Below are 14,590 nucleotides of genomic sequence, written 5' to 3'. Positions count from 1 at the left end.
GAGTATCTTGAGCTACTTTTAGAGCTGGTAGATGGAGAGCACCTTTGGGTGACATCTGTGTCCCAACTGTCTCCAGACATGGGTCACAAATCACATATAGGATTGCTATTTAGATGAACCACTTAACACTGGGCTGAAGGCTGGACAAGAGATGTTCAAAAATCCCTTCCAACAAGCATTTCAATTATTAGTCCTGCCCGGGGGACTTAAAATTAAAAAGTAGTGACACTGATGCCCCTTTCAGAGATTGCTTCCTCCCTGCAGTCATCAGAGCTCAAGTAATTGAGGACTGATGGTGGCCAAGCTAAAATGCAGCAGATGCAGAGCTGGAGAAGAAAGGGAAGGTCTGGATAATTCATCTGTATTGGGGGTCATAAGGAAAGCACAGTTGTCAAAGGACAAAATTTCTTCAGCCATTTTTCACTTAAAGAGTCACACATGAGGGGAAAAGACTATGCTGAGCTCTGCTTGAAGGAATCTGAACCTAACTCACTGCCTCCCAGGAACAATGCATCACTGCCTGGCATGTGAAAGGTGTAAAAGGAGACTGAAATCTCTTCTATTAGTTCCACTTCACTCTGTCTGAAAGTATCAAAAAAGGCCTTGGAGCAGGAGTTGGATCTAAGCTTTATGATCTGCCCAGCTTTATGACCTGCCTGTGCCACAGACTTCAGCTCCAGCTGCGGGACATCCCAGTGACAGCCCCGTGACGTGAATGTTTGGGAAAGGAGAAAGTTACAGCATAAAATCCCTGGCCCGAGTCAATGAGGAGCAGATTTGGACCCAAGAGTCCCTTCTCTGCAGGGATGCTCTAAACCACAAGGGTCATAGGAAAAGAGGCCTTTGACCCAGTAGCTGTTTTAGAGCTTCTTCGCACAGCATATTCAGTTGGGCTCTGCAGCTAGTGAAGACTGCTGATTCATCTCACATCGCTGCTGCAGAGTTTTGTCCGGCACCCCTCCATGCTCAGCATTATGGCTGGTGGAACAGCTTCAGAAGACCTCGAGAGAAGCACCCATTGCCACAGGCACGCAGAGATAGCTCCTATACCTTCTCCTGCAGCTCCCTGAGCCACGGGGTGAGCACTTCTGCAGACAGCTTCTGCTTCTCCAGCGAGCTTTTTGAGGACCTCATCCTGCAGATCTAATCTCACCAACACATCAAGTGCATACCTAGATTTGAGCTGGACTGAATGTAACTCTCTAAGATGAGCTTACCTGGGAGGTGTCAGGGGTGTTTTAATATCTCCCCTCTCAGACAAGGAGAAAAAGCAGTCCCAGCCACTCCTAACTGCATGCCATGTCTTGAGTGGTCCTACAGGGCATCTCCCTACCAAGGTTTAGTGGGTGACATTGGTAGTAGTAGTGATGGTTGGACCAGATGATCTTGAAGGTCTATTCCAACCGTAATGATTCTATGATGAGTGATTTCAGCACAAGTTTATATCCTTGGCTAACAGATGAGCTGTGGTGACAGAGATGGTAAGGACCCGTGTGCATGCCAGTTTTCTTACTACAGAAAGCATGACTTCATTTGCTATTTTGGATTCCTTTAGCATGGAAGTTTGAGCAGGGCCAAATGGGGCAACTGATCAAGTTGAGAAAGAGCTGTTTTGGAGAAAGTTTGTTTTTCAGCTGAATCAGCTTCCTGGTCTGGTTCATCACACAAACCCATAAACAAGAAGGCTGTCATAGGGCGAGAAGCAGAGCCAGGAATTAGAACTATTGGAGTAAGCTGTGTTGCACTGAGCACTGCCTGCTAAGCCTCTGATGTTTTGGAAGCCCAAGATGATTTATCTCTTGTTGCCTGCTCTAATTGCACCCGAGTGGCCCCACTGCACATCAAGCAGTGTGTGCATCCAATCTGTGCTGTCACATCCCATCCCACCATCACCCCAGATACTCACCTATCCCTCTTCATCAGAAGTTGCCAGCTACCACCTGGCAGACTGCTGTCTGGATCATTCTCCTGCCTGGGTGCAATTGCAGCATGCTGTCATTATTTATTCCACTCTATAATACTCAATGGTCTATGTTTTCAGAAGCAGGGAGAGAATCTGGGACACCTTGATTTTTATTTTTATTTTTTACTTTTTTTTTTTCTTTTTGATAGAAAGAAATATCACGTAAGCTGGCACGAAAGCTTGGTAGGGCTGCTGTCCTCATTCTTGAGAGCTGACGCACAGGGATATTCAACGCCTCACCTCCCATCTCAAAGGAGAGCCTGTGGCAGAGCCAAGATTTGGGTTCTCATCTCCTTACTCTTCAGCCAGGGCACAAGCCACAAACCACATTTCCTTTTGTCCTGGAATTCAAGGTGAGGCTCCAAGGATTCAAATCCAGGTGGACAGAAACCGCCGAAAATCTTTGGATATATCCCACTTGACTGAAACTCAAAACTCTCGTCATCATTCTTGCCGTAAAGCCTCTGGTTTTGTTTTGAAATGAGGAAAGCACATCTGAGATTTCCTGCAGTGCAACGGGTACCTGGATTCTCTTCCTCTTTTCCCCGTCTCATTGCTGAGTGCATTTCACAGGCTAGTTCTTCACCTGGTATGAACTGGCAAATTCCCATTCAGTTTAGTGAGGGCATTGATTTGTCTCAGATTCATTGCTTTCTCTCACAGTTCAGCACTGCAACTTTTTTTTCCCTAACTAATCTTCATTCAGACTAATGTGATAAATTGTTAGCAGGCAACCAATGTTTAAATATAATAATAATAATAACAACCAGAATTTCAGAGAGATCTGTGGAGAAATGAGGAAGTAGCTCAGCTGAGCCACAAAGTTTGATTTGGGGCTGTTATCTGCTGATCTCTTTTTCACCTTGCAGCTACCCACTCCTAATGTGTTTGCCTGTTAATAACAGGCTAGAAATGTCTATGTAGATTAATGCAAGTGAAGAAAATGCACTGCGGGAGGGATCTGTGAGTCCAGAACCACTGCTTGCCCCATGAGAGTGAGGAGCAGGTTTCTGTGCACCACTCCTCCAGTTCAGGCTTGGATTTGGGCTGGAGACACAAACCAGCACTGGCTCTTTGACTGCAAAATGTGATCCTGCCTGTGCATGGACTTCATTAGCTCTTCCCTGGGAAGCAGCAAGCTCAGAAGAGAGGAGCATCTCAAATCACTCCTGTCTGACTTCTGGAAGCAGGAAGATGTTGGTCTCCAGGCCGATCCATGTTGTCCTTTCCCCTTTGCTGGTTTTACTGGCTCTTTTTTATTAAATCCATAGTTTTATTTCTTAGCCTGCATGACGGTTAATAAGTGCCGTGTGCCTTGTGGTGTGGTGCCAAAGAGCAGCAGTTTCCAGGGCGGCTCCTATCCAAGTGGCCAGTGAGTGGTTGCGTTGTTCTTCCTCCCTGGCCAGCATTGGCGTCATCTTTGTGCCGGGCCTGATCCAACGTGGCTCCAGCTACTAAAAATGGCTCTAAAACCCCAGCTAGCACGCCTAAAATTTGGACTGGATGTTGTGAAAAAAAGGAAATGGTTGGCAGGTGCATGGAAAGCAGTGGTGTTCACCCTTCTCGTAGAGGCTGGAAGGAGATGTTCATTGGAAGGAGACTTCTGAAGGCTGGAAGGGATGTTCAACATCTGTCTTAGTTTCAATTTTCCTTTGATCCTTGGCCCATGCCCTGATAGACCAGGCAAATAGCTGTCAACTGGAGTATTCAAATATATTATCTGCTGCCATGGCTCAGCAGTGCCTTGTTCAATTTGATGCAATTTAACCAGATCCATGTCTAAACCCCATTCTGACAGTGGCAGGGACCAAGAAGCATCAGGGTGAAGCACTGATTCAACGGGGATTTCTGGAGAGTGGGAACATGTGTCTATTTCTCATGTGAGTGCAAGCAAGGTTGATGGTCCAAAGCAAAGACTTAGCAAACAAAGGTTTAAAAAGAAAGAGATAATATAAACTTCCTTCAACAGTAACAAAATGCTATTTATCTGTAAAATCTTCAAATTTCTTTATTTTCCCCCTAAAAATGTTACCTTTCATTCGTTTTAAGCTAACTAGTAGAGGGTGAGTCCCCCCCTTCCCTCCTAGCACAGACCACGTCAGCAGTGCCCTCTTCCCCAGCTCACCCCCCCAGGAATATCTCTGAGCTTGAGGACTTGCTGTGGACCCCTGCTGAATGGGGCTGACATGGGCACAGCCTCGTGTGGACCTCTGCCAGTCCAGCGTGCTTCTGCACAGCCCTGCCTCAGGATATGTTTCTCGTCTGCCACTTTTAGCTAACGGATACCCAGAAAATTAAAAACAAAACAACAACAACAACAAAAAAAGGAAAAAAGGAAAAAAAAAAAAAAAAGGAAAAAAAAATCTGTCCCCACAAGCATTTGGCTTCCTTTCTTCTTTTCTCTCTTTTTTCTCCCCCTTTTTTTTTTTTTCTTTAAATTTAGTTTCTAGATGAAAGCCTTTCAGAAAGAACAGGAAACCCTAAAATTTCTCATCTACGTACATAAATATTAGATTTCAGCCATGGTGGGCAGCCTGATGCCACCCCAAAGTTAAACCTGGAAGGGGATGAAGTGAAATTCCCAGCCATAAGCCATCAGACCTGATTTTTTTTTCGCCCATGAATTAAAAGTCTGTCTTTCCCTGGTTTGGAAGAGGAGATGGGACATTTTGTGGGGGAAGAGAGATTTTTACACAAACCTGTTATTAGCAAAGGCCATCGACAGTCCTTTCTCGGAGTCCTAGGTGTTGCAGCTTGCCTCAAAATGGCTTGTTTTTTTAATAAATAAACCTATTTGCTAGGGAGAGGGGTTATTTTTAGTTGAGAAGCCGTGTGTTTTTACCCAAGGTATGTGGATTGCCTGCCTGAGTTTATTGCTGCATTGTCCCTAAAGGACCCATGCCCAAGCCCAGGAAATCTCTGGGCTTGCAGAAGCTCAGAATCTGCTCTTGGCTCTCTTCCCAGAGGCTCAAGCCCTATCCCTGGTCATCCATCCTGCCAGGGTGTCCTCAGAGGTAGGGAGCAGCCTCAGGTGCCCTTGAAGCCAAGGGATATAAAAGCATTCAGGGCACTCAAGATTTGCCTGAACACCCCAGACCTCCATAAACCTCACATCTCCTCCTGCTCTTTTAGCTTCTCCCTGTCTGTGGACTCAGTCCTCACAGCTCAGCGAGTCTGGACCACAGCTGTGGTACAAATGTTGCCCCCCAGACAACCTCGCCATCCCCTTTTAGCATGCTCCCCACGCAGTTTCAACCTGGGACAACCTTCACTGCCCCTGTGGACGCTATTTACAGACTAACATCAGCCAGAAGAATTTTCCATATGGCAGCACATACAACACTGTTCTTCTTGGGTATGCAAAATGAGGATTTCAAATGGATATGAGCCATGCTGGGCTTACAGGGCATGAAAACAGGCTATGGTCTTCTGGATGGAGTGGTATAGGTATAATCAGTGAGTCTTGGTCAAGACTGGGTTTCTCATTGTGTCTGTTCTGGAATAGGTCAAAAGAGAACAGAAGACCTATGGAGAGATGTGTTCTCCCACCCCAACCCTCTGCTACAGCTATTCATGTCAGCAGGCTGTGATGGCTAGCAAGGGCTTGTAGCTCTTCACAGCTAGCTTGTGCTCATGCCTGAGTTATAGCTAGCAAGAGAAGAAATATTGAGAGTTGGCCTCTACCTGCAGATGTTTATGGGCCAAAGCCTTCTATTCCCACTGAAAAATGTCTTCTTAGCAGAGTTATAGGTCTTGCAATGCACAGGAGGATCAAGTATCAGGAGTTATGATAGGAGTAAATGGTCCGTGTGTGCATGGAGATGGGTAAATAACAATACACAGAAACAGCTGCAGTTCAGTACTTGTTACTGCACTTATTTCTACATATATTTTTCATGATTTATAAGACCAGCACTATCAGCTTGCAGACGGAGATTCAGAGGGGTTTGGAAGAACTGCACACAGCTGAATGAGGAAAGGAGGATGCTTTGGCTAAGCAGGGCCAGTGCTGTCATGTTGGGTGCTACCACAGAGGCTGCTGAAGGTGGCAGTTTGAGTTTTGGATTGGCAGGGGACAGGCAGCATGGGAAATGGGCTAGTGATGACGGGGCGGCCATCCCTCCAGAGCTGTGTCCTATTAGCAATTGTCTGGTAGCATTCATAAGCTTGTGGTTTTCCCATTCTGCCTGAGGGAGAGGAAAGACATGGTGTGACAAGAAGTAGGCCCTAGCCCCGTGCATCTCTCCCCTTTGAAGCCCGTTTCCTCTAGGACTGAGCATGCAAGAGGTGTTCTACCCAATGAAGACCAGCAAAGGTCTCTGGGGATTTACATCCAACCTTCGCCTCTCCTCCCACTCACGTTGCCCACGCACACCCCCAGGTCTTTGTGGATGCACACACTGACACAGGGCAGACACCCTTCTGCACACATAGGCACTGGCACATCTATACATAGACAAACACACACACACACACGCTCTGACAGCCAGGTCTGGAACATGTCTGCAGCACCAAACAACCTCTGCAGAGCCACTGTCCCTCCAAGCCTCTCTTTCTCCCGCTCCTGTCCCAAAATGCTGGGTCATTTTTTCGGTTGCTCCTCCCTGCCTGTTTCCAATCCACCAAATGTCCTTCCCGTAATAGAGTGACCACAATTGCACACCGTATTCCAAATGTGGTCTCCCTGGTGCCTCGCATGGTGCCAGAAGAAGTCGGTCTGATTTATATTCCATACCCCTAGATAAACACCTCGAGACCATGTTTGCATTTATCCAGCTGCCAAGCAGCTTCGCAGATGGTTTTAATGTGTTCTCCACATGCATGTACCGCTTGCATAGGGCTCAGAATTGAGACTGGGGGGGAAGGACAGGGGGAGGAGGCAAGGGAAATGTGACAGGCAAGGGAGAATAGCCCTCAGTGCACCCCAGGGATGCGGCCTGAGGAATGAGCAGTCATGGCCTGAAAGCACCTCTCCCTCCCTCCCTCCTCCACTTGAGCAACCTGCAGTGTGCTGGGAATACTGACGGGGCTCAGGTGTGCAAGCAGAGATGAAGAAAGGGGTTGTGTAGAGCAAACCAAGAGATGCATGTGCCTTTTCACCAAGCACGGTGAGTGGCCTTTCTGCCTTCAAAAGCCAAGTCCTGCAGCAGTGGTATCAAACAGAGCATTTGCTTGCTGCATCCTGAATAGTTTATTGGTTTGCACTAATGAAGATGATTTCCGTGCAATGAGATTTCAGCCCTCAAGGACTAAGGAGAGCTGTAAGGCACATCTGTTCTAAAACTACAGTAATATGTGTAACTATAGCCTCTCTGTAGTATGGTGCTGCTGTAAGGGAGTATTCACGACAGTCCAACCACCTGGAATGGTTATGCTATAACGGTAAGCTTCAGACACCACAGGCAATGAGGCACAACTCCTGGAAGGTTTTACAGGGTAGCCTTAGAAGATGGGCAAAGACAGACTATAATAAAATGACATGGAGATGCAGAGAAATAAAACAGAGTTGTGACTTATACTTGCCCAGTGTCATGAGATTTATTGTGGAGGACCACATCTTTCAGTGCCTTTCACTGAGGTGCTGGTAGCTTTGGGTTAGACAGTGAACTGATGAATGTTTGGGGAAGTAACCCCATTTCAATGATCCTGAAATGTTGTCATTAAATCAGCAAATGTATACATATATTTAAGAAATGTGTAATATTAGGTCCCACCTTCACCATGCAAAAAAAGAACCTACTAAGAATAATAAGACCAAGAAGTTTTGACAACTAAAGTGAGCAGTTTTGGTGATGGTATGGACAAGAGGAAGAACTTAGATTAAACAGGATTTGAATGTATGAGGCCTCAAGTGAGCTGGAGAGATGGTCTGAGGAGCAAAGTAAAAAAGTCATACGGGAAATGCATCAGGAAACTGGAGGTGAGGTTTACAGTGAAATGGTGAAAGAAAGAGAGGCTGAGATTTTCTGCAGTTTAGCTTCTCTTGAGGAAGTGGTGAGCTGGGAATCTTAAATCCATGAGATGAGGGCATAAAAAGTACTTATAGGAGGGGCTGTGTTGGCATCTTTGTACATACAAAGTTGTTGTACCCAAGTGTTGCAGCATCCATTCTATGTAATCAGAAGCCACCTTAACACCATTTAGGGACAAAAAACCTGTTGTTCTTTCCAGAGCTCTTATCCCGAGCAAGATCATCTGAAGGGCAGAATCTCTGTCTTAATTTCCAGAATGAGCTTTGTTCACTGCCAGTTTGCACATGCTTATTTATGCATCTTCTCTTACTTTCAGAGCTCATCTCCATTCATGAGGCTTACCAATAGGATGAGAAAAACCTTCTTTCTAATTCTTTGTTATTTTATTTTATTTTATTTTATTTTATTTTATTTTATTTTATTTTATTTTATTTTATTTTATTTTATTTTATTTTATTTTATTTTATTTTATTTTATTTTCCTTCAGAGCCAGCAGCAAATTCTTTCACTCTACTAGTCCTTCCCCATTGCTGGAAGAATTTTCTTTCTGTTTCTCTTTGCCAAAGTAATTTACAAACTTTCCCCCAGTTTTCTTTGACACTAGCAAGGACATCTCAGGACCTGTGAAGCCTCCTCTAGCAAATTACAGCAGAATGAAGAAGCAGAATATACCTTAGGAGACAAAGCTTCGATTCCAGCCTCAGCAGTTGACTTCTACTAATCTCACTGTGGTAGCTTTGTAGTCTAAGAGTCTAGGCAGAGAACACAGGCTTGAATATGTGTTTGTTAGTGACCAAAATCCAGTGAGTGAAAGCAATATCCCTCTCCAGCCCTGGTGGCAACAGGGACCACAGGACTTCCAGCCAAAGCAGGTTGCCCCATGAGCATCTCTTCCTTTTGAGGTAAACACACAGGTTATCATTTGTATCCAGCGGGCTACTTAAAAAGGTGGGTTTTCTTAACCCATCTTAAGAGCTTAGGTTTTTTGCCTGGTGGAGAACTCAGAAACTCTTCAAACACAGCCCTGTTCTGCTACAGGTGACAGAGGCTGAACTCATGGAGGGTGAGGGAACAGTCCCAACATCATTTCTGTTTGAATGTGCAGCCTCCAAGAAAAAACACTGCTCCTCACTTCCTCCACAAGGACAATCATTGTGTCCCCCTGAACTCATATCAAACCAGAGGAATTGAAAGAAAGACACCAGGATGAAGCATTTGTAAAGACTCCAAAGAACAAAAAAGTCTTACTTTACTCCCAGCCGCTCACGATGTCATGAACAAGCACTGAAGTTGTTGGTGATGTCCTGCAAACATAAGAATCTCTGGTGCCTTTCCTCCCTTCTCTGTCTCCATTCTTAAGTTACAGCTACAGCTCTGAATGCAAAGGAGCTTTTCCCATTTACATACATGCCTGAAACACAAGCCATATCCTCCATCCAGCATTGCCCAAATGACTGATACACATCCAAGACACTTAGGATGTGGGATATGTATGAGATTTACTTGTTTTCTTAAAGTTTATGCATTCCTTTTGACTTACATCTTCAGTGAATTCTACTATTTCTTCCAAGGAAATAAATGTTTAGCATTCCCAGTTCACTTGGAACATGCAACCTATTTTCCCAAAGCTGCCCACTTGCATTGATCCAAACAGCATATTTGAACCCTCAAACTATTTTTCACCAAAAAAAGGAATTTGTCAAGAGCTCAACATTTACAACAAACAGGATCCCTTCTGATGATCTGGGCTTCTAAACATTAACAGTGTCTCAGGAGAGCCTTACTTATTTTTAGCATGGCAAAAGCATGTTACTTGCAGGTGTTGGATCTTAAAATAATAGTAATAATAATAATTATTATTAATAATAATAATAATGACAGCTTTAAAGGTTATGACAACTATAAAGGTTATAAAATTTATATATATATATTTATGTATAGTCATCAGGAAAACTTGTCAGCTTGTGGATTTTTATATTGTTTTCCTGAATCTCCTCACCATTTTTCAGTTTTTTTCTTGTAATTCAATGTAGATTTGTTTTGAGAAATGACCAGGAGAAAAGGAACACAGCAGGAAGGAGCCAAGTTACTAGTAGTGTTAATATTTTTCTAAACCAAGAAAAAACATTTGGAGGAAGCATTTGGGAAAACAGAAAAACAAAAAGTCTTGTTTGGATTCCAGCACAATACCAATGGAATATGTGGTACCTTTCGTCTCCATTTCATCACCAGCTCTGTTGCTAAATGATCTCTAGACTGAGCAAAACAGAGGAAAGTTGGAGGCAGAAGATGCAGAATTTAGTCTCTATTGCTCCCGATTATCACACCAGTGGTCTGAAGCAAAATTAATTGTAAAGGTGTCTGCTGTGCAGACCAGAGAGACAGTGAGGTGATGGTGGCAGGAAAGGATGTGGTGGAGCTCTCTACAAATCATCACTCCCAGAGAAATTTGCAGGAAGGAAATGACAAATGAGATTTCTTACCCCTCTTTTGAATTTGGCTGAAATGAGTTTTCAAAGCACGGAGCTGGGAGGGAGAAGCAGTGGAGGATGAAGAGTTGGAGAAGAGGTTTAAGATGTTTGTGCCATAACAGTTCATAATAGTGGCAACAGATTCATTTGCAATTTTGGGGGGTAAAAGATGGTTTCTGAAGATTGAGTCCCATGAGATCCTTGATGGCTTTAAAAATCAGTTCCATGGGTGAATGCATAGAAGCACTAGAAGATTTCAGATGCACCAAGATATGCCAGAGATGATATTTTTTCAGATTTCTGGGGCAGCTGGTGGTTCCCCAGATTGCCCACGTGACAAAACAGCCATCCACCAGGGTCCCAATGCCAGTTTGAACCATTTTTCCTGCGCAGTACCTTCAACCCTCTGCTTCTGTGGGGGTTGACAGTAGGGAATAAAGAACCAAAAGTAAATAATTTCATATTTTTTTATCCAGAAAGTATCAGTTTTCCTTTGCATTTGTCCATTTGCAAGTGTGTGAGGGGGGTATGTTTACAACATGGGGAAGGAGTACCACCAGACACTTTTTCAAATTAACATTTTCTGGACAAAAATTGCTGTGCTATATTTAATGAAACTGTTCACGAGTGAGGGCTGAACTTTGCAAGTCATTCTGAACACATTAGAAAAGTAAAAGGACTTCCAGAGCAGTCATTTAGATCACTGTTTTTCCTCTCCTCATTGTTGCTTCTCCATAGTGTTCGTTTTAAAATCTACCCAAATTTATTTATTTTGTAAGACGAATTATTTTATTTTAATCAAGAGCACTTTAAGGGCTAAATGAAATCTTTATTTATTTTCTTGTCTGCAGAAAGAACTCAGAAGCAATAACATCTTGACCTAATCCAAATTTTGTGGAGCATTTTTTTCCTTTTTCTTTTGATCTTTAGAGAGAACTAAAAAAAAAATAAATAAACTATTTTTCATGGTGTAAGTTATCCTGCAACACAATGAGCCAAATGGCAGGGCTTACGCAGTTTTCATGAATAGGAAATCTAGTATTAATCTTCCTCTAATGTGACTCAGAGCAGAGATCATGCAATAAACTTCTTCCTCCTTTTTATCACACCGATGCCAAGGAATTCTAGTTCCTCTTCCCCCACTCCTAGTAAATGCTTTAAAAGATAGAGGGTGATTAGTCTGGTCCTTTTCATTAACACTAAATGAAAGATAAGGAATCGGCTGTTAAATTATGAGCTTTTCTGATGTTTTTCATGTCCAAAAATGCCAGCAAAGTGAATTGATCACTGTCATCTCTGACCCTGAAGGGCACCACACCAGCTAAAGGTTTTTAAAGCAAACCTGGATTCTTATTTAATCTTGTGAAAGCACATGCATTATAAAGGATAAATTACTGTTCGGGTGAAATATTACTAAAGCACCAGCTTTGATATTAATGAAACACTCTGAGATCTTGACCATGCTTATCATTTCTTTGCTAGTGGAGCTCTTTTGCAGATAAGAGCAGGCTGTTCCGTTTTATTTTGATTCTCATGTAATTTTTCTCTGTCAGGCACTTTATATGCCTCTGATAAACTCCTTTTTGTGGACTGCCATTGGTACAGAGCCCAGGGGCTCTGTAAAGTGGAAAGTGGAGCTGGAGAAGATTCACCAGTGATTGGTTTTCACTTCAAATATGCTACTGTAGCTGGATTTTAACTGGTGGTTAATACAGCCCAAATGAAATGAGTACGCAAGCACTAGGTTAAATTTGGGGCATAGTCCTCCCAGACTCCTCAGGGATGGGAAACAGCCCACGTTGAACCACACGTCAGCATGGGAACATGCTCCCTCATGGGAATGGGAGCTTAGGAATAAAAGCTTCAGGAAAGGGGTGACCAACAAGCTGGAAGGATTTGGCTTCCTTTTACTTAAAGTAGTCTTGAACACGGGGTCATTTCCCACAGCTTTCCAGCAGCCTAAAGGTTGTCTTGGCCCTTCAAATATGGGCAAGTGGTGGCATTGTCCCATGCACACCTAATACATCAGTGCTGCTCTCTCAGCTGTTTCAGAAGCCAGTGACAAACCCCACGGGGGGCAGACTCCCTCCTGACTCCTCTCAGCCCACCTGCTCAATAGGGCACTCTGCAGGATTGCCCAAGACCTCTATTAGTGAAGAGAGAAGCAAAGTTTCTCATGATTTCCAAGTGATAGAAGACCTCCTTAATTACTTCTCAAGTTCCAGCAAACTGCAAAATGAGAATTGAAGTACTTTAAATACTTACTTACACATACTCATCAATTTTTAGAAAAGTAGGTGTAAAAGTGAAAAAGGGCTTTTTTCTTGGTTTGTACCTCTCCTTTTCCTTGCACTAAGCACATAAATCAGATTTCTGAAAGTAACTATCATATGCAGAAGGACGAAGGAGACCTCCTGGGGGGAGACAGGGTTTCTCCTTCAAGTGTACATGTATTTTAGCTTTCTTCATGGAACAAAAGGTATAACAAAAATGATTTAAAGAAAAATCCACTAACAACCATCCCACCACTCCATTCTCAAAAAGTTAGGAAGTAGCACTTAGCCTTTCAAAGTGGTACCACAGAGAGCTCCCAGGATATTCTTCACCTGCCCGTTCTCTTTCTGCTCATTTTGTGAAAATTGGTAACTGAGCAGGAAGAAACACAAACTAGGCAGAAACACAAAAAGGCAGAAACACAAACTAGTGAGAAAGCAAGGGGAAAAGCTGGGAAAATTCAACCTTTCTATGCTGTGCTTGGCAGCAGGCAGAGGACAGTCAATCAGCATGTGTACACTGCCAGGCAATTAGCATGGGCACAGCTCCAAATCAATCAGTGCATGGCCTGCATCTTGCCCCACGATGACATCCTAGGGAAACAGGGGTAAAGGGAAGATCAGGCTAATGGAGTTAAAATCGGGCAAGCAAACCCATCTGAGAAAGCAGCAAAACATTGTGGTGCAGCACAGTACAGGCTGATGCAAAAGATAAGTAAAGATGATAGCTGAATTTGGATTGATGGTCTCTAGGAACGAAATCACAACCAATCTTATCTGTGGGAATGAGTGCCTTTCAGGGAGGCCTGAAGTGCTTGGGATGAGCCTCACAATAATGTAGCCCCAACATAATTTATCTCCTTGATATGGACGGTAGCCCAGGCTCAAACCTGTGCTGCCACACCAAGCCTACACCCAGCCAAGCTCCCTTGGCCACCTCCAGGTTGCCCGTAAGTCAGCTGAGTCCTGAGTGCTCAAGTCCTCCTGTTCTCCACTCTGCTCTCCTGCTCCATTTCTGTTCTTTTCCAGCTCACAGGTAAAAGCAAGCTTCCAGAATCACAGAACCAGAGAACAGCTTGGGTTGGAAGGGACTTTAAAGTTTATCTCATTCCATCCCCCTGCCATGGTCAGGGACGCTACCCACCAGATCCCAAGAGCAGTGTTGGCAGCTTTTTCATGGACAGCCCTTTCAAAACTCTGGATCTGAGGGATTAATGTCACCTCTGCAGGTCGAGTGACTCCTTTTTATGTTCGTTTCTCTTCTACAGATGGCTTTTGTCTTCCTGAGTGGGATGGCATTGTCTGCTGGCCGGAAGGCGTGCCGGGCAAAGTGGTGGCTATGCCATGTCCTGAGTACATCTACGACTTCAATCACAAAGGTAGGTGCTGTCCCCAGCATCAGCACAGCCTGGAAATCTACAGCAAGGCGAGACCTGGTAGTCAGAGAATTAGAAATCCTTTGTAACATCCTTTGCTTATCACATGGTGACTCCCATCTAAGCAGAGGAGTCAACAAACAAGGAGTAAAGACAATTTATTTTATTTTATTTTATTTTATTTTATTTTATTTTATTTTATTTTATTTTATTTTATTTTATTTTATTTTATTCTATTCTATTCTATTCTATTCTATTTTTTTTTATTTTATTTTTTATTTTATTTTATGTTGAGAGAAAAAGAAAAACACTATTTTAACATAAAAATATCCCAAATTTCCCACCTGCCAAATCCAGACTGCAATGGCTGATAACTACAACTAGATAGTCCCACATCTGTTTGCTGCAACAAATTTTGTGCAGCAATGGAAATCTACAAGATATCCTCCCGATTTGTATTCTTCACTCCACCAGTTTGTTGCTTCTAACCCCTGCTCTCTGTCCAGACCCCTACGGTGGCTATCTGAGAGCAGCG

At 43.5% G+C, this 14,590-nt stretch overlaps 1 protein-coding gene across 2 annotated transcripts in view; it reads left to right on the top strand.

The window, feature by feature from the left end:
* The window catches only part of PTH1R (parathyroid hormone 1 receptor), a 124,137-nt gene that overhangs the window by 63,976 nt on the left and 45,571 nt on the right, over positions 1 to 14,590 (top strand). For both annotated transcript variants that reach the window (XM_082753457.1, XM_082753458.1), the window contains one exon: positions 13,948 to 14,058. In XM_082753457.1, coding sequence (XP_082609583.1) covers positions 13,948 to 14,058 — 111 coding nt within the window. Of the gene's footprint in view, positions 1 to 13,947; positions 14,059 to 14,590 lie in introns of those variants that run through there.

The sequence above is a fragment of the Aythya marila genome (assembly GCF_965140915.1).
Source record: "Aythya marila genome assembly, chromosome: 2".
NCBI lineage: Eukaryota > Metazoa > Chordata > Aves > Anseriformes > Anatidae > Aythya > Aythya marila.
The sequence above is the reverse complement of the archived record's forward strand: the minus strand, read 5'-3'. Positions and strand labels throughout refer to the sequence as shown.